This window comes from Hippichthys cyanospilos, chromosome 14, assembly GCF_059441005.1.
Source record: "Hippichthys cyanospilos isolate Australia breed blue-spotted pipefish chromosome 14, RoL_Hcya_1.0, whole genome shotgun sequence".
Classification (NCBI taxonomy): Eukaryota; Metazoa; Chordata; class Actinopteri; order Syngnathiformes; family Syngnathidae; genus Hippichthys; species Hippichthys cyanospilos.
The window spans coordinates 18419732-18445209 of record NC_142382.1 but is presented as its reverse complement, the minus strand read 5'-3'; the positions used below and the strand labels follow the sequence as shown (position 1 = coordinate 18445209).

The 25478-nt window shown below is 38.0% G+C and overlaps 1 protein-coding gene across 1 annotated transcript in view; it reads left to right on the top strand.

Annotated features, from left to right (window-relative positions):
- The first annotated feature begins 4323 nt into the window (after positions 1-4323).
- syt14a (synaptotagmin XIVa) overlaps positions 4324-25478 on the top strand; it is a 45878-nt gene continuing 24723 nt past the window's right edge. Inside the window, exons 1-4 of the mRNA XM_088433673.1 lie at positions 4324-4353; positions 11056-11134; positions 17647-17799; positions 19100-19324. Of these exons, the coding sequence (XP_088289799.1) occupies positions 4324-4353; positions 11056-11134; positions 17647-17799; positions 19100-19324 (487 nt within the window). The remainder of the gene's footprint in view (positions 4354-11055; positions 11135-17646; positions 17800-19099; positions 19325-25478) is intronic.

The following is a 25478-nucleotide window of genomic DNA, read 5'->3' as shown; positions in this document are numbered from 1 at the left end:
TGATAGTAGCCTGTCTGTCTATCTATAGAAGCCATTGTATCATCCAGGAAGAACAGAACATTGGGTTTTATATTATATTATATTTATATTATATATATATATATATATATATATATATATATATATATATATATATATATATATATATATATATATATATAAATATAATATAATATAAAACCCAATGTTCTGTTGATGCGGGGCATTTGATCTGCTCTGAGGCCGGAAATAGGAGTGAAAAAGTTATATGCTTTCTTTTAATGTTATGTGAATGCATCATAAAGATTACATTTATTTAAACCAGTGACCATGTTGCGATGTTCATTTCTCACCCTAAACACTCCCAAAGTGTTGTTTTCCCTCATTGATACATTTCAAAGAATTCCTTGCTTATTCTGTACTCTCAGCACCATCCTACCTGAGCAGATGAACCTTCAAGATGCAATAACATGATCAAAAGCCCCCGCATCTACATTGCCCCCGTACCTCCTGTGCAAGAGTAAATACACAAGCACCTTATCCAAGGAGCCCTTCACATTTTTAATTTGATTTTTATTCTGGGTTTGGTGAGGACCAATTTTGCACCGAGTTAGTCATGTAAACAGCAACGTTTCATTTATTAGTTACAAAGTTTTTGTGTCAAAAATGTGCAAGTGGCGGAAATGACAAGAGAGGCAAGCAACATTTGTTGTAAATATTTAACCGGCCGGGGGAACTCTTGTTATGAGTAGTGGTTACCAGAGGGGACAGATTTAATAGCAGGAACAGGTGTCACTGTGTGTGCTCTCTTGACATGTCTTTTGCTTTGTTGGCAACTCCAGTTTGTTTCAACGCCTGTTTTTGGCTTTGTCATTCACTCCGCCTCTGTCTCCCATTACCGAATGCTACAAAGTTGACGTTTTTGTTGTTTTGTCATAGCGGTCAACCTTAGAACAATGTCATGAAGTGCGGCAGCCACATGGTGAGAGGCGGGGTTTCAGTAAATGAGCTGTTTTACTTCCTGGTTAGAAATCCACCAGAAGGATTATGTCGAAAGGCAAAAAAAAAGTAAAGTAGCTACCAACAAATTAGCAAAAACACTGATGTTATTTACTCGAAGAACAAAGTAGCATTCAACAAAACAACAAAAGGTATTTACACAAAGCATCTAACATGTTTTTAATGCAGGAAGGATTCGGATCATATCATGTAACAAATAGTAGGTCCAGAGAATAATCCAATGCCACCCATTTATTCTGGCTGCACCAAAATAGAGAGTTAATGGCTGATGGAACGCAGGTGAGCAGCTGGTGGCTACAGGGGAAAGGAAAGGTCTGCAACAATAGAAAAAAAGTAACACAGGGGGGAAACAGAGCAGAACACCACACTTGGACTGCCATCCTTCCTTCCATATGGACTGTAGATAGGGAAGGGGATGATAACAGCAATTTGGACAATTGTATAAGATACTGACGCCATAGAGGCTCAGAAGACAAAACGTTCGAGGATCCTTTTTTTTACACTTGCTAACCTCTAGATATAAAGGTAAACACAATGGTACAGTAATTCAAGTCTCAGCCACAGATCCTTTAGCAATGAGTTTTGCGTGACAATTCTGGATCCTCTTAGCGTCAGCTCAAGCAAGTGTACCTTTAATGTTCCTCCACCATATTTTCACATGAACTATAGATCTCTGTGTTGTGCGGGTCATGTTCCGTGGGGGCAGATGTCTAACCACTCAAATCAGGTCAAATGTATTTACAGCAGCAGTGGTCCCTGCACTTCACACTTAGACATTCAGTGATGTCCTACTTAGTTCAACTCGAATAAATACGTTTCAAGTTCCTGGCTAAAATACCAAGCTTGCAAGATGTCCTCAACTTTTACAATTTTGGGGGAAAATAACCCATTCTCTCTTTTGAACTGTTTTTACCAGACTCTGATTTCAAAACGAGCTAAGTGTGTGATGAACACACTTAATATTTGTTTCGCAGTCATGTTGGCTCTCTGACAGAAGCTAGAACTATTATAATGTGGCCCACAATAAAAAATGAGTCAGGCTAAGGGGATTATTTCCTGCTTCACACATGATTATTTCCCTGCTGGTTGAGAAGTACTGCAACTGTATATGCCATTTCCCATATCCCTGAACACCCCAAATAACATTGAAACATGTACGTAAATAAATAAAATAAACAAAAAACAAACAGCATTTTCTGTCATAAATGGGAAGTGATTTATGAGCCACTGACTGAAGTAAAATGCTTAATGTTTGATATAAAGGTCTCTCTTCCATGTTTCCAGTTTCCTTTAAATTGTGGTTTTCAAACTTATTTTTTCCCATTTTTTCCACACATTTAAAAGAACTAGTCTGAAAATAGGTCTCCAAGCAAAACGTTCTCTGCGCAATTGTCCAAGGGCATTTTAAAAAATTGCGATTGAATGTTTCTTTTGAATAATTTGTTCTCTGCTCAGTTGTCCAAGGGCATTTTAAGAAATAGCTATTGAATGTGTTTCTTTTGAATAATCTTAAACGAGATGAATCGCAATAACATGCAGCAGCAGGATTCCAATCATTTTGGGTCACTCCTTGGGCATGTGCATCAGCAGTGTGCACGATCAGATGCATAACTGCTTGTGCGTGTCGATTAAGAGTTCTAAAAGCCTTCAGGGATTCAGGGGTTCAACATTTAATTAACATTATTGATGGTGTTAGCTACACAAAAATACATGATACATTCAAGGCAACTTTATTAATTGATTTACTTATTAATTTATATTTGAAAACCAGGTGGGCAAGTTGTGTTTCATAATAGACTAAACCATCTCCCTCTTGCAGTGGTCTAGCTATCACCCCACCACCCCCCTTCGCTTCCTGATTTGGTCCAATCCAAAACGCATCATGGCGATTGATGGTAAGTCGGCAAAATCAGTCTCTTTTCTTTCCTAATCCACCTCCACTGCCTTAAACATTTGCCACACCTGGTTCAAATGCCACACGATACCTTCCACAGAATAATAATTGCCGAGCTCAAATGCGATGGAAGCATCATTATTAATTGTTAGCGGTTATTGGTTGTGGAGTCACTCATATAGTATTTTGTTGGTGCTGAAGGGACAGTTCTGCTATTGTTTCTCTTGAACGGTACCGTGATGTACTTCAAGTTTCGATCTTTTACATCGTCGTGTTGCTCGTCCTTTCATTTCGTTGTGGCATCATTTGTTAAATGAGTATTTGGTCACGTCATCTTTGTCAAGTATGTTCATACACGTAACTTTTGTCGGCGGTATACAGCTGTGGCGTTTAATTGACCAGCTTGTTCGGAGTGTGAGAAAGATTTTAAATGTCACGTTAAAATAAGCCACAGAAGCTCACAAAGAGAAAAAAAGAGACCCCATACGTTGTAATCATAGAGTGTTAATCATGCGCTCTTTGACTCACGCTGCCAACTGTATGATAAGATATTCCTTCGTAAAATGCAATTTATTCACCTTATTCTTACGCCCCACAAGCCTTTGCGCGAATTATAGATGTATCTTTCGGTATGACGTAACCGGCGTTTTGTTTACATGGTAACCGTTTGAGTAAAACGACGTTCTCACACAATGATTAGATTTAACCCCTTTACTCCCGTTGGGACAATGCCTCCCACAGCTTTTCAAAAAAAAAAAAAATCGCAGTGGGTGTGGGTATCATAACAGTAACGTAAAATGTCATCCCAGCCGTTCTTTACATACGTATCTAAGGATTCAAGTGGCATTTAGCAACTTTTCCATACACAACAAGCCAGTGCCGCGCCCACTGTCAACAAGGTAGCTTGCGTTGTACAAGTTATCTTAAATTAACCATCTAGTAATGCGGAAATATATTGATATGTGCTATGTATTTGTGTTGCTATAGAGTACACTTATTGCTATGTATTGTAGGCGTTTGGTGATCATTTTCACTTCTGTGGCACGTTTATATTATTATTATTGTTATTATTATTATTATTATTATTATTGTAATAAAATACCATTGGGACAAAGAATTCCAGCTATATATCCTAGCAGTGGTGGACCGTCAGGGCTAGCAAGGCCTTCTCTGCTAGCCTAAAATCTCCGGATATAATCATAACTATTGTAAATAGCCATTACGGCCATGGTTTCCTTTTAGAACTTGATGCATGAAAGGCATCTTCTGGTTTGTATCGGACACTTTTAATTTTCCTTCACACTTTCCGGTTTTGTATATATAAAAGGTAGCTTGATTGCCTGTTGGCACGGAGCTTTGAGTTTTGACCGGTAGTTTTGTTTGAACGGTAGCCAGCAAGTCCCTCCGAAGAGGCAAAAGCTCTTACGGTGATGGTGATGGTGATGAAGGTGAAGGTGACGGTATCCAGGTGGCTGCAATTACGGTGAAAGTGACAATGATGGCAATGAATGACAATGTCGCTCATCAATAAAAGATCAAATCACCAGTAAAGCGTCAACCTTGATCGGGGGTCTGCTACAACTATAATAAACTATAATAATTATAATAACCATAATAAAAGTCAATTTCATTTTACATTTATTTTTTCTACATATATATATATATATATTTTTTTTAATATATATAATTATTCTCCATATTCTGTTCTTTTCGTGTCATATTATATCCGTTTGGTGACGCTCCTTGCAGTGTTGTAGTTTTATGTTAGAGTTTTTAGCCAATTAGAATTCAGCTCAATTGTGTCGCTATGCTGTGTGAAATCTGCTTTCGCCAGAAGCCAGGGCATTCGCATCAACACGGCGCGGACGTCTGCACAAGCACAGATGGATATGTCACTGGCCCTAATACAGTACTTGATAGACAGCTGTAATAGTCAAGCGAGTCATAAGTTCGCCATCTAGAGGCCTCACATTGAACGTGACGTGACTGGATGCTCATTGCACGAATGTGGTGCTACATTGATCCACCATCTTTTAAAGTTGGAAGTAGTTATTGATTAAAAAAAAAAAAAAAAAGCAAAAAAGAAAAAAACATGTTGCTCAACCGTAAGCTAACTGCAACTATGAGGCACAGCTTACATCAAAGCCAGACCCGCGGACATTTAGCAGAAAATTCAAATCTACTCGCTTTTTTTTTTTTTCAACCCACCATGGCTGAACAAAACGGAACTTGGACCGCCAAGACTTTCAGCATTGTCCCAATGACTTTCAGCATCTATGTCAAATTAGCAGCGCCTGGAAGTCGAATTAAAGTCAAATCTACATAATCAAACATGATAACCGTGACTTTCAGCGTCCATGTCAATACAAAAGGGGTTATTATTAGAAAAGAAATGCAAAAACTCTACAAGCAAGTCACTGAAGTCTTTCTGAGGAAAGAAAGAAGAATGGATTTTGAAAACATTTGAAACAAGTGGGAGACATACGTTTTGGTTAGTCGAGCATTTGATTTATTATTTTCATTTTTAACATTTTTTGTAATTTTATTTTGTTCGCATTCAATTAGTTGTAAAGAAATAAAATGATGTTCTGATATTAAAGTGCATTGTGTAATTTAGCGTACATTCTTGTTAAAGCTTGCCTGCTTTTGGTGTCACGATCTGTCTGGGTTTTTCCTATTGTTGCTTTATTTTATGGAGTTTGACTTATTTTGCTTTTGGGTTTGTGTTGTTTTTCCCTGGCATCTGTCGTTAGTGTAATCTGTGTCACTTGTCATGAGCGTGTTCCAGCTCTCGTGTAGCTCTAGTGTTTCGTGTTTTGCCCAGCTTCTGTGAGTAATAAATTGTTTTATTGATCCCATGTCATCCTGCCTTCCTGCATTTTGGATCCACCTTTCCACATCCGTCACCAACATGCCGCACCAACATGACACTTGGTGGACTTCGTTAAACTTTGTGGACAAATAATTTAAAATTATTATTAATTATTTTAAGTTCTGGTAATATCACATATAATGATAGGTTTCAATTGTTGATGCAGGTTAATTGATTTTTAAATGCTCCGAAAAGTAGCTTGTGTAGCCCAGTAATGCGTACGTGTGCTTCTGATGTCGCTTTCAGATGGAGCGTGAAGAGCGTAGTTTTTGTATTGTAGTCAACGGAGTTGATGGAGCGCGATGGAGCAACGCGCGGCGCGTAATTACGTGTGACGCGAGAAGTTAAAAAAATTGAACTTTTGTCGCGTGTCGTGTCGCGTCAGCCAATCAGCTTTGGAAATGTTCAAAGTCTCAAGCAGGGGGCAGGAACGAATCATGGTAGCACGGTATTGGCCACATGATTGCGACATTGAAACTTTTTTTTGTTTTTTTTGGCAGACGAGTATTGCCGTGAAAGCGAGGGACGCGCAATATTAAAAAAAATAATAATAAAGGTGCTGTCGGAGAAAATATTGGATCTGCAATATCCCGTAAAAGTGAACGTTCTCAGCAATGCTCTCCTTTCCGAATCCACTGTAAAGTGCACAGCAAGCTCACTCCCCTCCCCTCGCGTCATACTGTCGTGTGAAAAGTGAACTTCATCTTGACCTCCGACAATACGCCTTGCGTAGAGCGTAAACGATGCACTCCATCTGAACTTAGCATGAGGCCTAAAAAAAAAAAAAAAAAAAAATCGATAGTGAAAGCGCTGCTGCCGTTGGAGCCTCAGAGCAACCTGAACTATCTGAGGGACCCAAAACACCTTAGAGAGGGACCAAACTCCCCAATGTTTTCCTTTCCACTGCCCTACAAGGTAGAGAATTTTGAGATTTTCAATACCCACACAATATTGTTTTAAATAATGAGATATGCAGTGATCCCTTGCTACCTCGCGCCCCGTGTCTTGTAGGACACCCAAAGTTGATTTCAAGAGGGAGATTGGCACTTTTATAACACACGTGATTGGCTCCCGCCGCATTGCAAATGTTTGCAGAAATCAAAACAAAAAATAATTCAAGCCAAACATAAATGCCCTTTTCATTCACCTACATTCAATTTCACAACGAGTATATATATGTTACTTTTCAGCCATACTGAACTGCACACTACCTCATAACAAATTGGATCAATTTCCTCTGCTACATGTTAGTGACTAAATAATCAAGCTCTTTGATGATGACGTGAATTATGTGGGTATATTTGACAAATTTCAAAATTATTACATTTCTAAAAATGTATTCAACTGATTGAATTGATTGCTTCATTGAATAGTCATGCATACATTCACAATTTAATATAAAATAAAATGACATTAACACAGTTTCATAATGTGAAAGGAATCATATACTGTATTAGGTTGTTATCATTATGTGTTTATTTCTTCTTTTTTTGTTATGTCTTGTAATGTGCAATGCTTTGCTGAACAAAAAAAAAGCAGGCACGGACAGTTGGGCTTCGAACGGTTTTGGCGAGAATGGAAGTGAAAGCCAAGCCTTCACTTTGCAAGAAAGGTCAGTCTTGGTTGGTCTGAGTTATTATTTTACAGCCTAGTTTGGGCTTGTCTTGGACTTTTTTTTCTAAGAATTCTCTGACACACAAACATATATATATATATATATATATATATATATATATATATATATATATATATATATATAAAAGACAAGATTGCTTTCAGGATACACTTCTTTATCGCAATTATTCAGGCTTGCCCACTCTCCACAGCTATGTAGTGACAGGCAGAGATACTGTCCACTATGCTAACAAGGAACGAAGACCCGAAGCAGCCTACAGTACCCATATTAGGGATATACTGCCTCTGCAAGCTGGCAGTCACATAGCTTGCCTTTTTGTCAGCCCTACTAAGAGACGTGTCTTTTAAACCCCTTTCCCATTGAGGGGCGAATGCTGGCGAGTGTCCTTGAACGTAGTGGCTGTTGATTTCTACAGGTTTCGTTCAAAGTCGCCAAAAGGCCCCCAGAAGTTGTCAAAATTTAAGTCCTCAATGAGATGGGGATGTTTTCTGTAATTTAGTGCTTAATCATTTTCACATTAACACGCAATAAGATTCCTGGTTTGAGACTGGAAGAAAACAACTTCATTTCTTGATTGTCATTATGAGCTTTTGTCTGAGATATTCATGAGCTCACTAAAATGTTGAGCTTCACAGCAATTTCCATCGTGTTTTGCTCTTCAAATTTCCATCACACACAAAGTTCCTGTTTTGAGACTGAGTGAAAACTGCCTTCATTCACCACTTTTGAGAAATTGTGCAAAGTTTGCCAAGCTTGATAAAATGCTCAAGCATCAGCGTTTTACAGGGAGTGCACCATTATTAGGCAAAAACTCCCAAGCTGTAGGCTATAGGTTGGAAAGCCTACTACCAATTTAGCATATCAGGTGATTTGCATCTCTGTAATGAGAAGTGGTGAGGTCTAATAAAATCAAGGATGGAGTCATAGAGCAGGAGTGGCCAAGTTCGGTCCTCAAGAGCCACAATCCAGCCTGTTTTCAATGTATCTCTTCAACAACACACTTGCCTCAAATCAGCGTCGTGATCAGGATTCTGCAAAGCATGCTGATGAGCTAATCACTTGAATCAGGTGTGTTAGTTGAAGGCACACAATGAAAACTGGCTGGATTTTGGCTCTTTAGGACCGAACTTGGCCACCCCTGTCATAGAGGATGGAGTCAAGCTCAACTCTCAGTCCTACTGCCAGTTTCTGAAAGACACCTTCTTCAAGTAGTGTTACAGGAAGATGTCCGCATCCAAGAACATGATTTTCATGCAGGACAATGCATCCAAGTACTCCACAGTAGGGCTGGCAAGAAAGGGTCTAAAACAAGACAAAGTAATGACATGGCCTCCATTTTGACCTGATTTGAGCCCCATAGAGAACCTGTCATCAAATATGAGATTTGATGATCTGAACAATGCCTGGGAGGCTGCGGTTGCTGCTCCACGCAATGTTGATCGTAAACAGATCAAAACACTGACAGAATCCATGGATAGCAGGCTCTTGAGTGTTCTTGCAAAGAAAGGTGGCTATATTGGTCACTCGTTTTTGTTTTGTTTTTGAATGTCAGAAATGTGTATTTGTGATGTTGAGCTGTTATATTGGTTTCCTTGGGGAAAATAAATTATTGAAATGGGTATGTATTTGTGTTTTGTGTAGTTGCATAATAATTACGCACAGTAATAGTCACCTGCACACACATATATCCTTATAAAATAGTTAAATCTAAAAAAGCCCCACTCCAACTTCTAAAAATATTCAGCTTTGATATGAATGAGTCTTTTGGGTTCTTTAAGAACATTTGACTCATGTGTGTTAGGGAGAGAAAATAGGAAAACATGCAGGATACCGGCCCTCGAAGACTGGAGTTCGACACTACTGTATGGTGGAGTGCGTAAGTCTCAAACGCCAGTTCTTGAGGGCAGCAATTCTGCAAGTTTTTGATGCTGCTCCTTTAAAATCACCTCCAGAGCTTGCTTATGAGCCAATACTTTGAATCATGTGTGTTTAAGTCAGAAGCATTGAAAACATGCAGGATTGCGGCCCTCGAGGACTGGAGTTTGAGACCTATGGTGTAGTGGGTATCAAGTTTCTGTCACACGTAAGGCTTCCCTGCTTTTAGACTTGGTGAAAACAGATTTTGCAGTTGTGCAGAGTTTGCCGAGCTTGTTCAAAAGCTCAAGTATCTCATCAGTTTTCATAGTGTTTTTTTTTCCCTTAAATAATAGTCAGCAGTTTCCTCGCACATTTGGAAAACATGCATGGTAGGTAAATTGGATGCTCTTAATCAGGGGTGTCAAACTCATTACAGCTTGCATGCCGCATGGAGGCAAATCTATTCCCAAGTGAGCTGGACCATGGTAAATATTTATATAACTCTTAAACAACAACTTCAAATTTATTATTCTTTTTCGATACTGTCCAAAATAGCATAAGCACAACATCACTAGTAATCATAAAACATTAACATTGCTATAAATGTTACTATAAATATTTAAAGTTTTTCAATTATTGTAAAAAAAAAAAAAAAAATCAGGTAATTTTCATACTTTACATTATACAATCATTTCGCAGGCCAGATTGACCCCGTTCCTGGGCCAGAACCGGCCCACGGGCCGTGTGTTTGATGCCTCTGTGTTAGACGCAGGTGTGTCAAAGTCATTTTTATCATGGGCCACATTTTAGTTATAGTTTTTGTTGGAGGACATTATGACTGTGGAGTCAAATAAATTTGAAATATGATCTTCACACATTTTAAAATCAGAGGCTGTTAAAACTGTTCAAAAGGGATATTGCTAACAAAAGATACAACTTATTAATTTGCTCGATAATGAAATGTAGTCGGCTTGAGAAAGTGAACAGAAGAATTTAATAGCGTGGTATTACTATGCTTGTGACAATGAAAAAAACTTTTGGATCTCTTGAACTTGAAAATTTGGGATTTTAACTAGAAACTTGAAGTCATAATTAGCACTTTGCGGGCCAGATAAAATTATGTGGTGGGACAGTTTTGGCCCCCGGGCCCTGAGTTTGACACCTGTGCAGTATAAATTGTCCTTAGCTGGGTTTTTAAATGTTAACATTTGTTTGTCTTTCTGTGCACTGTGATGGGTTTGTAACTACTTCATGGCATACTACACCTCTTGGCGGAAGACAGCTGGGATAGGCCATGCCGCATGCCTGCCATCCTCATGAGCACAAGGAAGGAAGGAAGGAAGGAAGGAAAGAAGGGCGGACAATAGTTAATAGTTAAAATCTGCAACAATTAAGCTGTTCAAATATTTAATTTTGCCATTTAGGGAAACTGAAAAGAAATACCTGTATATAGAAAAGAAATACCTGATTGGTTTGTAAGCAGTTGATGGCATACTCTGCCGGAAGACAGCTGGGATAGGCCACGCCATGAGCATAAGGAGGGAAGGAAGGATGGATGGCTGGATGGATGGACAGTAGTTAATAGTTCAAATGTTCTATAATTAAGCTCTTCAAATATTTGTTTTGCTATTAAGGGAAACTGAAAAGAAATACCTGTACACAAGTGCTGCAGATCATGAGCACTCATGACAAACTCACTGCCCTCTGTCTTTCACTGTCCTGAATCATGTTCCATTTGTCCTCGTATGAAAATGTTTTTGTACTGTCTCAATCACTCTTTTGTTACATCCGCCATAGTGGAGCTCATTCAAATGTGTTGTCTTTACAGGTGGAGAGCGTAGCTGTGGAGTGCATGAGTTAATCTGCGTCAGGAAAGGTAAGGCAATGTGGTGGATATTTGTCTCCAGATCAAACGTTCCACCCCGCCCTCTTCATTATTATGCATCATTTTTTGTATTTGAACCATTCAATGACAATAAGTACATTCTATCATTTAAAGCTTCATCGTTCTTGTCATTGTAGTTTACTCCTTGTGATTTTTCGCCTATGTACTCCTTGTCTTTCCAAAAAAAAAATAGAACAGTTTGAAATGCTTCACAATAAGCTCAATATTATTTGTTATTTGTCCAAACAATGAGGCCATGCCGTAGCACCATGGAGTCTGAAACATTTTTCTGCAGACCAATCAGTCTGTCTCTCTGCCATGGCCATAACAGGTTGCACTGTGGTAGGTCATGATTTGAATGGTTGCCCGATCTCTCTGGAGGAAACTTTTTCCATCTCTATGTTGATGCCTGGTGACCTTGAAGTCTGGGAGTGTGCAGTACAAATGAAGCCGCTCCCCAGATGGTAATTAAAGCCGAAGGGAACTGAGGAATGTGTATGAGAGTGTTGTTGTCGTTTAAAATTGAGAAACTTACTGTAATTGTAGGGTGTGTTGCCTATGTAAGCCACATTTAATGAAATGTGTTAAAACACAGTAAAATTTTGTCCCACTGAATACCTATGGAGCAGGGGTGTCAAACCCATTTTTATCATGGGCCACATTATAGTTATAGTTTCTGTCGGAGGGCTGTTATGACTGTGAAGTCAAATAAATTGAAGTATGATCATCGCACATTTACACATTTTAACATCAGAGGCCACAAAAACTCTTAAAAAGAGAGATTGATAACACAAAAATAGTAACGTTGAAGACAAGTTTAAAATATAAAGTTTTAGCCAGAAACTTGAAGTTATAATTAGCATTTCGTGGCCCACATAAAATGATGTGGTGGGCTGTATCTGGCCCGGGCCTTGAGTTTGACACCTGTGATTTAGTGGGTATCATCATTTTGCTGTATTTTTTTAGTATAAATTAATGGTGTTTGGCAATTTTCAATTTTCTATCAGAGATACAAGATTTAAGATACTGTAATTAAAGATTAGCATGGAATTGGAGTTTAGCATTTAATATAGCGATTAGTGTATTCGCATGCTAGCTTAGTGTGGTGTACCATTTAGAGCTAACACAACACGTGGCGAGGCGTGTACGTATTGCAAACTAACGAAGCTGACGAAAGCTGTTTTCATATGAGATTAGTAAGGGAGACCTGAGTGGAGCAAAGATTCCTTACAAATTAAATATTTTAATATTGATGAGGAAACAGACGGTTTAACATCAGCATTTTTTTCTGACCAGTTAAAATAATTTGGAAAAAGAAATCCTGCTCATCCACTCATTATCTATAGCCACTTATCCTCACAAGAGTCACAGGCTTGCTGGTGGCTATCTCAGCTGGCTTTGGGGAGTCAGCGGGGGACACCCTGAACTGGTAGCCAGCCAATCGCAGGGCACACAGAGACGACCAAGCATTCACACACCCAATCACACCTAAGGACAATTTAGTACATCCAGTTCACCTGCCAATGCATGTTTTTGGAGTGAGGGAAAAAGCCGGCGCGCCCGGAGAGAACCCATGCGGACTCAGGGAGAACATGTAAACTCCACACAGGAAGGCTGGAGCCAGATGGATTTGAAATTTGAACTGTGGGGCGGACCTGCTGTTCACTGCGCCACCGAGCCGCCCACATCATGCTCATTTCATTATAATTTGTATTGTTTGCAAACGTAATAAAATGATAGAAACGATTATTTAAAAGGAAAAAAAAACATAGGGGGCACCTTTGATATTGTTGGAGTTGGGTTATTCTACTTAATGTATAAAATTAACGTGTGCCTCAGAAGTTTATTTTTCAACAATAATTAGGATCATTTTTATTCATTTATTTTATTTATTTATTTATTTTTGCAGTAGGAACATGGTAAATGGCCCCAGACAGGCCAGTTGTTTCAAAATCCTTATCCAGGGTCGGATCTCTTGGGCAGCTCATTTAATAGGGCTCTATGGTTAAACATGGACATGGGTGTCCATGTTGTAATTTAATGAGGACGTATACTCTGCTGTTGCTGAGCTACTTAACTGCATTGCTCTGTTTTTCTATTATAGTTCTGGTGGGTATTGGTCTGTGTGTTTAATCAGTATATCCTGCTCAGGTCTCCTCTGAACAGGCGTGGGAGTGTGTACAGGGGTGCTGGTGAGAGTGCTTAGGCCTTCCTGTGAAGAATGTGGGTGTCTTTTTTTTTTTTTTTTTTTTTTTTACTTTGTGATATTCAATATGACAACAGTCTCCACGTAGACCAGTGATAATGCAGGAAGCACAATAGAAATAGACAATAGAAATATTAGACATATTAGTGCCTAACAGTGACCAGTTTGCCTGCAAATGCAGCCAACTGTACCGCATGGACTTGTTTTAATTAGTGGGTCTAGGGATCATCTTGATCTGTGATCCACTTGTTACAATAGCATTTAAAAAAAAGTACCAAGATTTATTTTTTTGTGTCTGTTTTCCAAAGTTTACATGTACTATAGGTCTTTCAATACAGTGTTCCCCCAACCGAGGTTATGTGAACACATTGCAGGGGGTGTATAGAAAACTATGGAAACTATTTGAATCTCAGGTGAGAAATGGAAATAGAAAAAGAACTTGGCTCTGAATAGTATTGTTTCAATTCCTAGAAGAGCTCACAATAAGGTTGGTGCCCCTCAGCATTGGACAAAATACATTTCAATTTTTATTTTATTTTTTTAAAGTCCTTTTTTATAGTTACATCAATTGTTACATAGATTAATTTGACTGCCTTGCCAGACTCTGCTTGTTGCATATAGTTCTTTCAGTAATATATTTTGCAAATATTATCTACTTTACTCCTACATGGTGCATTCGTGCATTTCTGTCAGAGAAATCTCTAAAAGAAGACTAGGACAAGCAAAAAGAGTAACTCAGACCAGCCAAGATTGACTTTCCTCTGCCCCGGCAAAGGGGGAAGATCTTGACGAACAAACTCATGCGTTGCCAATAGCACTTAATCGTCGCTCATGCGTCCCTGCCTGCTTTTTATTCATTCAGCAAAGCATTGCACATTACAAGACATAACAAAAAGAGCCAGTCAGGCGCCACCAACAGCTGGGCCAAGGTCCCAGCTCCCACTTTCCTGCGTCAACAACTTTATCTAAAGACTGGGGTGAGATAAACTAAGACTGCATAGATGGGTAGCAATGCACACTATTCTAGACAAGAAATAAGCACATAATGAGAACAATATATGATTCCCTTCACAATTTCAAACTTAGGCCTTCAGTGACTGGACCCCTCGTACGCATGACTGGGCTACGCACGCTATTTTTCAGAGCATTTAAACATCAATAAACTTGCATCAGCAATTAAAACGTATCATTCTACATGCCAAAACTTGTATAATGTATATAATACAGCACCACCTTCCTGCAGTGAGCGTCCAGTTACGACATGTTCTACGGGAGGTTTTTTGAAGGTGTTTTTATGGGGCTATTGCAGCTGCCTAACAAAAATATGGGTCCACACACAATATGTCATTGCACACTGCACAGAAGCCGTCACACGACCCAGCGTCTCCGGGCTCAAGCAGACATGAAGTCTGCCTGGCGACACGCGTGAGCTGAATTCTAATTGGCTAAAAACTCAACACTAAAACTGCAGCACTTAGGAGGAGTGTAACCATATAGATATAATATGACATGAAAAGAACCGAATATGGAGAATAATTTTATACATGAAATATATGTATTTTGTAAAAAATAAATTTAAAATGAACTTTTATTTGACTTTTATTATAGTTATTGTAATTATTATAGTTATGATAATGTCAGGTCAAATGAGGCCAGCAGAGAAGGCCTTACTTGCCCTGTATATATATATATATATATATATATATATATATATATATATATATATATATATATATATATATATATACAGTCAGCCCCCTGCTTACGAGCATCCTGATTTGCGAACATTCCGCCTTACGAGCGTGGATCAGGGAGAATTTTGTCCTCCGCTTACGAGCAAACCTCTCGTCTTGCGAGCATTCCGTCAAACCAGCCATTGAGTATGTAGAAATGTTCTCGCCTAACTGCGTCAATATATTCAGCAGTTGCGTCATCTACAATCATTAATAGATACTTATGGCGGTAACGTGAACGCTATTGGTCTTACAATCTCACACTGACTGTCTCACTCACGGTGTCTAAATATATTACCATTTAAGTGTAGTGTTTGTACAGCTAAAGGGAAAAACAGCTGACATGAAATTAAATGTGCCGATTGCAGGACAAAGAATTGTCATTGGTTTAAATGTGTGTTTTTTTTTAAATTAATTGTCAATACATTCCAACCGTTTAAAAAAAAGTGCGAATAATTATCAGTCAGTCAAGGAGACGCCAATATGCTATTGGTCGATTAAGGTCACCCGGTCTCACTCACGGAGATGCTATTGGCCGGCGTCACACGTCAATCACAGAAATGCCGATATGCTATTGGCCGAACGCCTTTATCTAGCTTGATGGGACAGGATGGAAGGAAGTAGACAAAATGAGTGAAAAACGGAATGTTTTGAAGACTTTGCAAACTTTATCTGTTAGACATAGCTTCTAAAATTACTAGCAGCGGTAAAGGAAGAAATAAGAGGATGATGTTTTAGTATCTCCGTGATTTGCACCATGACTGAAAGAGTTACTGTAACACTGTAAGACCAATAGCCTATATGCGTTGCCGTATTAACTCAAGAGGTTAATCTCTGCACCCTATTACGGGTGATGATACAGCGCCATATAATGGTTGCTAGACAAGATTGCATGTCAGGTTAGTCGGCGATCTCCCGATATGCATTGGGACAGCGTCATTGTTGCAATTTTGTGAGTTGTAACCAAAGGTGAACTGACGCTCGAACAAGCCATAAGTGTGCTGCCTAGTAAATGCAACACACACAACCACCTCTCCGCTTCCACCGTGCTCAATTCACGTCGGGAAAAACAGTTGACATGAAATTAAGTGTGCCGATTGCAGGACAAAAAATCGTCACAGATTTAAATGTGTTTTAATCAATAAGATGTCAATACATTCCAACCGTTTAAAAAAAAAGTGCAAATAATTATCAGTCAGTCAAGGAGACGCCAATATGCTATTGGTCGATTAAGGTCACCCGGTCTCACTCACGGAGATGCTATTGGCCGGTGTCACACGTCAATCACAGAAGTGCCGATATGCTATTGGCCGAACGCCTTTATCTAGCTTGATGGCACAGCTGGTTGGGATGGAAGGAAGTAGAGAAAACCCTGACTGAAAAAGTTACTTTGACACTGTAAGACCAATAGCATATCTGATTTACCGTATTGACTTAGAGCATTCATCTCTGCTCATCTCTGCTTATCTCAGCGCAAGTCACGTCTTTCCAAAGGTAAAAGTCATTTATCCTTTGTATTTGTTATTTAATGCAACTGTACAGTAGATTATGTCACTTAATATTAATTTATGTATACAGCGTGATGATTTTACCTAAGGCTTCTGCGCGCGTTGCACGCACTCACGAATTAACATGGGTTTGGATTGCCCGCTATACGAGCAATTCGAGATACGAGCGTAGCCGCTGAACGGATTAAGTTCGTAACCCGGGGGCCCACTGTATATATATATATATATATATATATGTGTGTGTGTATATATATATATATATATATATATATATATATATATATATATATATATATATATATATGTGTGTGTATATATATATATGTGTGTGTATATATATATATATATATATATATATATATATATATATATATATATGTGTGTGTATATATATATATATATATGTGTGTGTATATATATATATATATATATATATATATATATATATATATATATGTGTATATATATATATATGTGTGTGTATATATATATGTGTATATATATATATATATATATATATATATATATATATATATATATGTATATATATATATATATATATATATATATATATATATATATATATATATATATATATATATATATATATATATATATATATATATATATATACATATACATACGACCAATGAGGGCATTAGTCAATTACAATGTGAACTGCATTCATATTTGTCTCAAATATGTGAAGCATTAAATACTTATCACATTTTAAAAATTCTGGTACCCACATACACATGCATGAAAAATTCCTGCAGTTGGGAGGGATCCTACTTCGCAGATTTCACTTCTTGCGGCTGGGTTTCAGTCCCCATTATGTATGAAAAACGATGGAACACTATTTATTTATTCAAATGCGATTGAATACAGTTGCCCTAAGTGTCTTAATCATCCTTGAATTCCAGACTGTCCACTGCAAATGAATATCCTCAATAAAGTATAGGGACATTGTTAGATATGATGTATTATTAGACGTTTCACACTGGAAAGTGTCCAATTTGACTGCACAAATTAAATGGATTTTGCTGTGTTATTCAGTCTCTCCAGAGGTGCTTGGATTTCTGACAGCCATCGGGCTATTCATAATCCTCATGACTGTTCTCTTCTGGTACCTCAACAACAAGTTGACGTTAGAGAATGCAGGGAGCCTTCAGTGCCTTGATGACTTCCGGAAAAATGCAGAATTACAAGGTGAAATAACCACTGTTTCCATGTAAAAGACTTTGATTATTTTGCTTTGATTTCTCCCAAATCACACAACTCCCACTCAACTACAGCATACCACAAAAAATCTTCCATGTTTAATGTACTAAAAGTATACCTCTGGTTGCCCATTTCATTTTATTGATGGTGAAAATCACCTAGCTGGATTGCGGTATTCCCTTGTCTTTGTAATGTAGTTTATACAAGCTCAGGGAACAAATTATTTAAAGGAATTCCCCAAATACAGGATGCCCGTTTTTGCCCAAAAATGAAGGCCAAAAGTACGGGCACATCCTAAACAGTAACTTAAAGAAACTAAACTTAAAGATTAGATTTTAATTTTTTTTTTCTTTACAACATTTGAGGAGGATTTCATCTGTCAGCCACATAAGCAAAGGTATGACATCCAGATGCGCATTTCTAGATCTGACGTATTCTTACTAATGGTAATTACATGAATTGGACGAGCTCAACTCGAGGCAGTCAGTTGGCTGTGTTAATTTCAGCTAACAAGCTGCTTGTGTTTGCCAAGGTTCTTACCACATTATTTTCAATAATAGAAGCAAGCAGACTGAATCAGCGGCCAGGTCCATCTTTGATCACTCATAGGAATATTACAGTAGCTTTCAAGTCGAAAGCGATTCTTGTTGTGAGACTGCCACAAGATTTGAGCAAACGGGCTAACGGCTCTCGCATGTCAAACTAGAGTTGAGCTCATTGCCGATAACGAGGAGTTAGTGTTCACATTTATTTGAACAGTACTCCATGAAAATCTCGCCAATGCTCATTTGCGCCCTCAAACGCTCCTCCCGTTGCGTGGAGACACCCTCTCACTTGATCGCCCACCCACTCACCTGCAAGCCACACACAATAGGAGGCAGGCACCATCCTTACTTACATAACATCATTTACTAATATAAAAACAAGAAAAAATGAAGAAATTACAGAACAAATGAGATTTATTCTGGTTTGCTTTAATTTTTACATTGACACCAAAATTTGTTGCGTCCTATAAATGGTAACATAGAAAATACCATAATTAGACCCTAAAATTAAGGGCACATCCTATTCAAAGATGTGTTTCATATTTGGGGTATTACGGTATAAAATATAGTTCTTCCTGTGTGGACTTTTCATCTTCTGACGATGCCTGCATGTGTTTTATCTCGGCTCTCGCAAGCTAATGTTGAATAATCACATATAATAAGAAAACAGGAGGGACTCAGACTTGCATATGTTTGTATAACAACGTATTTGTTTCTGCCATTTGTTTTCTCAACACTAACAGTTTACAACGATGGCGACCAGCATGCCTCATCATCGTCAGACAGTGAGGACGAATTGATGGGTCAGTATCAAGAAGCAGTCAGTCGAGCCCAAGGTCTCAGAAGAGGAGCCAAGGTGTCTGCTAATGTCAAACATACGGGACGGTTCACGTGGGAGAACCAACAGAAGTACACTCCCCTGACGGCTGATTATGATGGCTACAGTAGTGACATCTCTGCTGATGTCGGTAGGTTTATTTTAAATTCAATCGGGGCTACTATGTCTGTTTACACAATAACTCATAGAATGAGAGGGGCGAATGAAAAGACTTAGGCAGCGGTAAGAGATTCCTTGATGCATGTGCCAAACAGGAGAGTTCTTCCACACTGGAACAGACACACTTAGCAACATTGGACCAAGTGTTCAGCCCTTGACTGGGACAATACTGAAAAATAAATATTAAAAAATCTTTTATCACTTTTAATTTTTCTGATGCTTAAAACAATTCATACACCCCTTGTATTTCACGGATACTGCAAGATCCATTTCGGGCCATATTCAGTACAGTAAGTCATTTTATGCCAAAGAGGTTTTTTTTTTTTTAATGGAGTCTGGACATTTTATTTATTTATTGGAGGGAGGGGGGGGGGGGGGTGCAAAAAAGTTCTGGTACTAAATGAATAAAGTTTAACTTCAGGTACTTAAGTTAGTAATTACCAAAAGGTATTGATTACTTAATTTAATACCAGCTGTTTTTAAATGCCCCAAAAACCTGAAAAAATAATTTGAAAAAAAATAAAGTACCTAGGATTGAATGCCTGGACCTGAAAAATTTAAAAACAGGTCTTTGTGATTGAATGAGTTAAGTACTAAGGTATGTCACGTCTGGGCGTAGTGAGTGGAATGCGGGCGTGCGGGAGGATGAAGGATGCAAGGAAGCCAGGCGGGGATGTGCTCGAAATAAGGTTTTAATCAACAAAAGGCGGCAGGAACAAAAACAGACAAAAACTGGGCAAAGTATCAAAGCAACGAGAACTTAACCAAACTACACTTACGGGGAAGGGCGATCGCGGGGCTGGTTAACACTACGGATGAGACAGCGAGGGAACGAAGGCGGGGGGGGGTGACCATTACAATAATCCGACGCCTAACAGTGACAAGGCTACAATTTAAATACACAAGACTAATTACAAAACAACGCGAAACAGGTGGGAGAGAACAAGAGGCAGGGGAAGCTGATTGGGTGACACGCAAGGGCAAGAACACACAGGCAACAGGTGGACAAAATCAAACTAATGGACAGGGAGGCGAGGCAGACGCGTGGAAGAAACTATTCAAAATAAATGGCTAAACAACCCAAAATCTCTACAACTAAACCCATAGCAGAACGAAACTCGGGCAGAAGGTACAGATCCCTTTTTACTGGCATGGCAGTGAATAAGTTAATAACCCAAATTCTTTCAGGAACCCCACTTTGAGAACAACTGTACTAAAGAATGGAATAAAGTAGAAACATACTTTTTGTACGATTGAAGAATAGAATCTAATCTTTCATATGGTACTAGGCAAGCGTGCATAGATATAGCACCCAATATTTTTTCGGCCTTGATAGATGAATGAAAATGCTCAAAATCTGAAGGCACTCGAGGGGTTGCCTTTTCCGAAAACACTTGGCACTGAAAGAGTTAATCTTCCAAACAAAGTTCAGACACAATGTACACGCTCATATACAGACACAGTTGATTTTGAGAGGTGATCAAAGTGGAGCTTTGAACGTTCAGCACACTCTCTATGGGAGGGTTATGAAACAGTCAACTGTCTGCATATTTTTCTTTTCTTTTTTTGGTTTAATATGCTTCATTTACTGTGCAGAAAAAAATCCAGCAGGAAATTAGTCACAGGAGGACCAGTTCTAGCCTTCTTGGGTCAGTTAGTCTGTTCTCGACCTAAATCTAAAGTGTGTGGTCATTTTAAAATATGAAAAGTTCCGAATGCATTCTTAACTATGTCATGGACATAAATCGATTAGGTTTGTGTAAAGTACATTGTAGTTATACTGCATGCTATATTGAACGTATCAGTTAAGAGATTTTAGAAAAGAGAGAAGGAAAAGTTGAATACTAATTCTTAGTCAGCTTTTTGTTTTTTTTTCTCTATTAAAACATGAATAGAATCTTTTTGTTTGTACAGATGATATCAAACCAAAAATCAGAGCATCCTAATATAATTATTACTCAACTGACCAGTGAATATTTTTTCATTTAAGAGAATCATTCAAAAATGCAGTGAATATCTTACCTTAGAATTTCCTTTAATGTCGTTGGAGGTTGTTGTTTTGTGACTATACATCTTATCCATTTTTCAGTTTCCTCATGCTGCCACATTCAGGGATGTTGGCTCCTGTCCTGTGGAGATTAAAGGGGAAGTCAACCCCAGAAATCTCTTCACAAAAATGACCTACCTATGTAGCCCTCTTTTTAAATTTTAAAACATCTAAATTGAATAAGGTCTTGTATAAAAGTTTGTGACATGTAAATTTGACATATGGTATACAATATATATGATTGTATTTCTAAATTTATGATTGTATATATTATTTATTTGCAGTGTGTGCAATGTTTACTAAAATAATCAATTAAACAACAGGAGACAGAATGCTATTGAAGTATTTCTATAAATGTTGGGGCTGAATGTGCAGGGATGTCCAGTCCACTATTCAGGGATGTTCAGTCCACTATTCGAGCACTGATATAGGCCATGGGTCAATGAGCCAAATATTTTTTCCCCTCAATATTAGCGCTAAAGGAATGCAAATTAATAAAAGAACAAGGGTGCCCAAATTTATGCACTTGCCTCCTTTTGTTTAAGTAATTATTGTACACTTTCTGTGTGCACTTTCCAATGAACTTAATTTCACTTCTCAAAGATACTGTGTTGTTTCTGCTGTATGATATATTTTGCTGAAATTGATGATCCAAACCACAAATGATTTATAAAGGAAAAGGAAAGGAATGATTAGGGGTACCTAAACTTTTTCATACCTGTGTGTGTGTGTGTGTGTGTGTAATATAATATATATAAATATATATATATATATATATATATATATATATATATATATATATATATATATATATATATATATATATATATATATATATATATATATATATATAAATTATATCATCTAAATTGCATCACTGTACTTATGTTATATGCTTTCGATGACACAGTTATGTCACATCCCCAAAAAAGAATTGAAATCCTGAATTCTAGATCACTGCGTCAGGTCTAAACTATCTTCTCATTATATAAGAAATTGGGTTTTAAGTCTGAATGTCTGGGGCAATCTATTTAAAGCATCACTAAAATATGCTGCTGAATGAATAGTTTATGTTATGCCTTCAGTAACAAAGCATCACATATTATAAATCTTACAGAGAAAAACAGCAGGCAGACACGTTAGACACATTTCAGACACACAACGAAACGTGTCCTTGGTACTAGATAGTAAAATTAGGATAACTTAATTAAGTTGTAATATTTTATATATCAAATGAATATGAGTAGTGCCATACCACTATGCTTTTTATGGCAGGGGGCTAAAAAAAATGGTGGCTGGGCCAGCACTCATGGGTATGCCAAAAGCCAATATGGGCCACGAGTAAATGTCAAACTGTGGTGGAGCATAAATATTGTCTTGCTGGTGAAGAAACATAACATTAATGTAGTGAATTGCTGGTTCCTCCTATCAGAAGTGTCAATTTCCAAGTAGAAATTGCCAGGTGCTTGTGCGGTCGCTTAACAGCCAAGATTCAAGACAAGATGGAAAAACGAGGCCAAATGAAGGGGATGAAGCTTTGTGAAGGAAGGAGGGCCTGGAAAAGAAGTGGAAGTGTAAGCATTCCAATTAGCAGGGTGCAGGAAAAAGTGACGCCTTTCCACAGCAGCATCCATCAGATCAACCGCCCCCGGCTCAGCAGGGGGAAGAAAACGTTCAAAATGGGTTTGCTTCTTTTATCAAGCCCTCCATGACACTTAGTTAAAACTCCTTTGCCTCCATCGTGCCGCTGATATGCAACACTTTGAGGTGAAGTCTTACTGTCTGACATGTGACTGAAAGTTCCAAGAATTTGGAAGAGCAAAAAAAAAAAAAAAGTTGGAACGAGCTGCCTTTTTCAAAAAGTTAGGAAACAGAAAATGATGGGGTTTTTTTTTTCTCCCCCTATCCATGTTGTACTTTGTCTCTTTCAGCAAGTGTCCCCATGGGAGATTTAATGTAAGCTCTTCAAGTTGTGCAAGTCAAATTGGACAATGTATATAGCATATAGGATTGCTGACAAAGCTGTTCAACATTTGTCATGAGTGATCTGCAGTCACTTCCACACCATATTTCACTGCCTTCTTTTCAAATGAATCATTCAAATGGTGGCGGTACATGTTGATAAAATTAATGGTATCATTCCATTCTATTAAAGGAAAAATTAACATAGTGGGCACAGAAATACCTTGAATCTTACAAAAGGAAGACTTTTAAGAAATAAAAGCAGTGGTTCTCAATGTGCGGACGACCAGGGGATCTGTGAAATAATTTGGGTTATTAATTTAAAAAAAAAAAAAAAAAAAAAAAATATATATATATATATATATATATATATATATATATATATAGTTTACTTTGGAAAGTTTAAATATAATGACATAGGTCCTTTAAGCAGCATAATTATATTTGGCATGTTGGTGATTTAATGTCCCGATATAGCTAACCTTCAAGTGAAACATCTTGTTTACTGAAGCCACACATGTGTGTGGGTGCCTCGCCCCCTTCTTGATGTCGTTCAAGGCCGGCCACAATGCATCCATCTATCCATCATCTTGACCTCTCACATATATATTTTTTTTAATTAATAACCCAAATTATATCACAGATTCCCTGGTCGTCCGCATATATATATATATATATATATATATATATATATATATATATATATATATATATATATATATATATATATATATATATATATATATATATATATGTGTATGTATGTATATGTATAAACACTGAGGCCAGCCTGATTGACAATGGTTGCACCGGGAGCCAATCACATATCTTGTAGAAGTGCCATTCTACCTCTTGAAATCAAGTCAAGTTTGGGTGTCCTGCAAGACACGCGAATGGCTCCCAGTGTGACCTTCGACCAATGAGGGCAGGAGTTTTAATCTATCCCGCCCCAACTCTTATTAGGTAAACCAACGAAGTGCCGTGCAGTGCCGGTCTCAATCATAAAACACACACCCTGTTGGATAGAGCCAAAAGAGCAAAGACCTTCACCAGACCGTTCAAAATCTCTCGCCTTTATTTTTTAACAATAAAATGGTATTTCAAGTGTAAACTCTAATTGTTATCGTGTTTGCTTATCTACAGCTATTTCGTGGTACTGTATTTCACTTATTGGGGGGGGTCCAGTCCCCATCAAAAATTAAGCTTATGGGAACTGAGGACACTTGTTGAAGCTTTGTTGGTAGAATTCTCTCCCATCAGTACTTGATGTACAATTTCAGTGCTAGGACATTCGCTTCAACAGTTGTGGGCTTTTGCGCAAATGCAGATGGATATGTGAGCTGACCATATGACTTAATAGACAGCTGTAATAGCCAACCAAGTCATAAGATCGCTATCTAGAGGCCCTACTAACTTTCCTTCTGGAATTCCTCTTCTCAACAAATGTTAGTTTCGTGGGTGAATTATGTATGCCCCACTACAATATGAATAATTCGTGTTTGTTTCGAGTTACACCGTACGCCTTTAGAACGCCGTTTTTACACCATTTTTTTACGCTTAGCGGGATCAGCGTTGAATGCCACTCTAGATGCCTAGCAGCAACCAAAGTCTATTTTGAAAAACACCAGACCCCTTTTGGAGCATTAACATTTGGAGCATTAACACAATGCCAGTCGGCATCAAAAATAAAAAGCGCCGTTCCAAACGCTGCCTGTTGTTTTTCAACATGGACATCGGTTACCAATAGTTGTCTAAAGTGATGTTACACTATCAATCTCGGATGTTACTCAGCGCAAAAAGCAGCATTCCAAACTCAAAACAAACGCCAAATGTCCTCATATGATCTCATGCACTTGACGTAGTGCGGAAGCCAGCAAGAGCCCGAGTGATTGGAAGCTTCCAAAGTGACAGGAAGATTGTTTGTGTGTATGTATGTGTATGCGTGCATGTGTGGGAAAATAGTCAACACAAGATGACAGACTCTACTTTGTTTCATTAATTGATACACATAGTAGTCCGAATAAGTCAACGTAAATTGACAGAATCCACAATGTGCTATTAATTGATCCACATAATTGTTGAATGATTGATCATTTTTTAAACTATAGTTATTTCA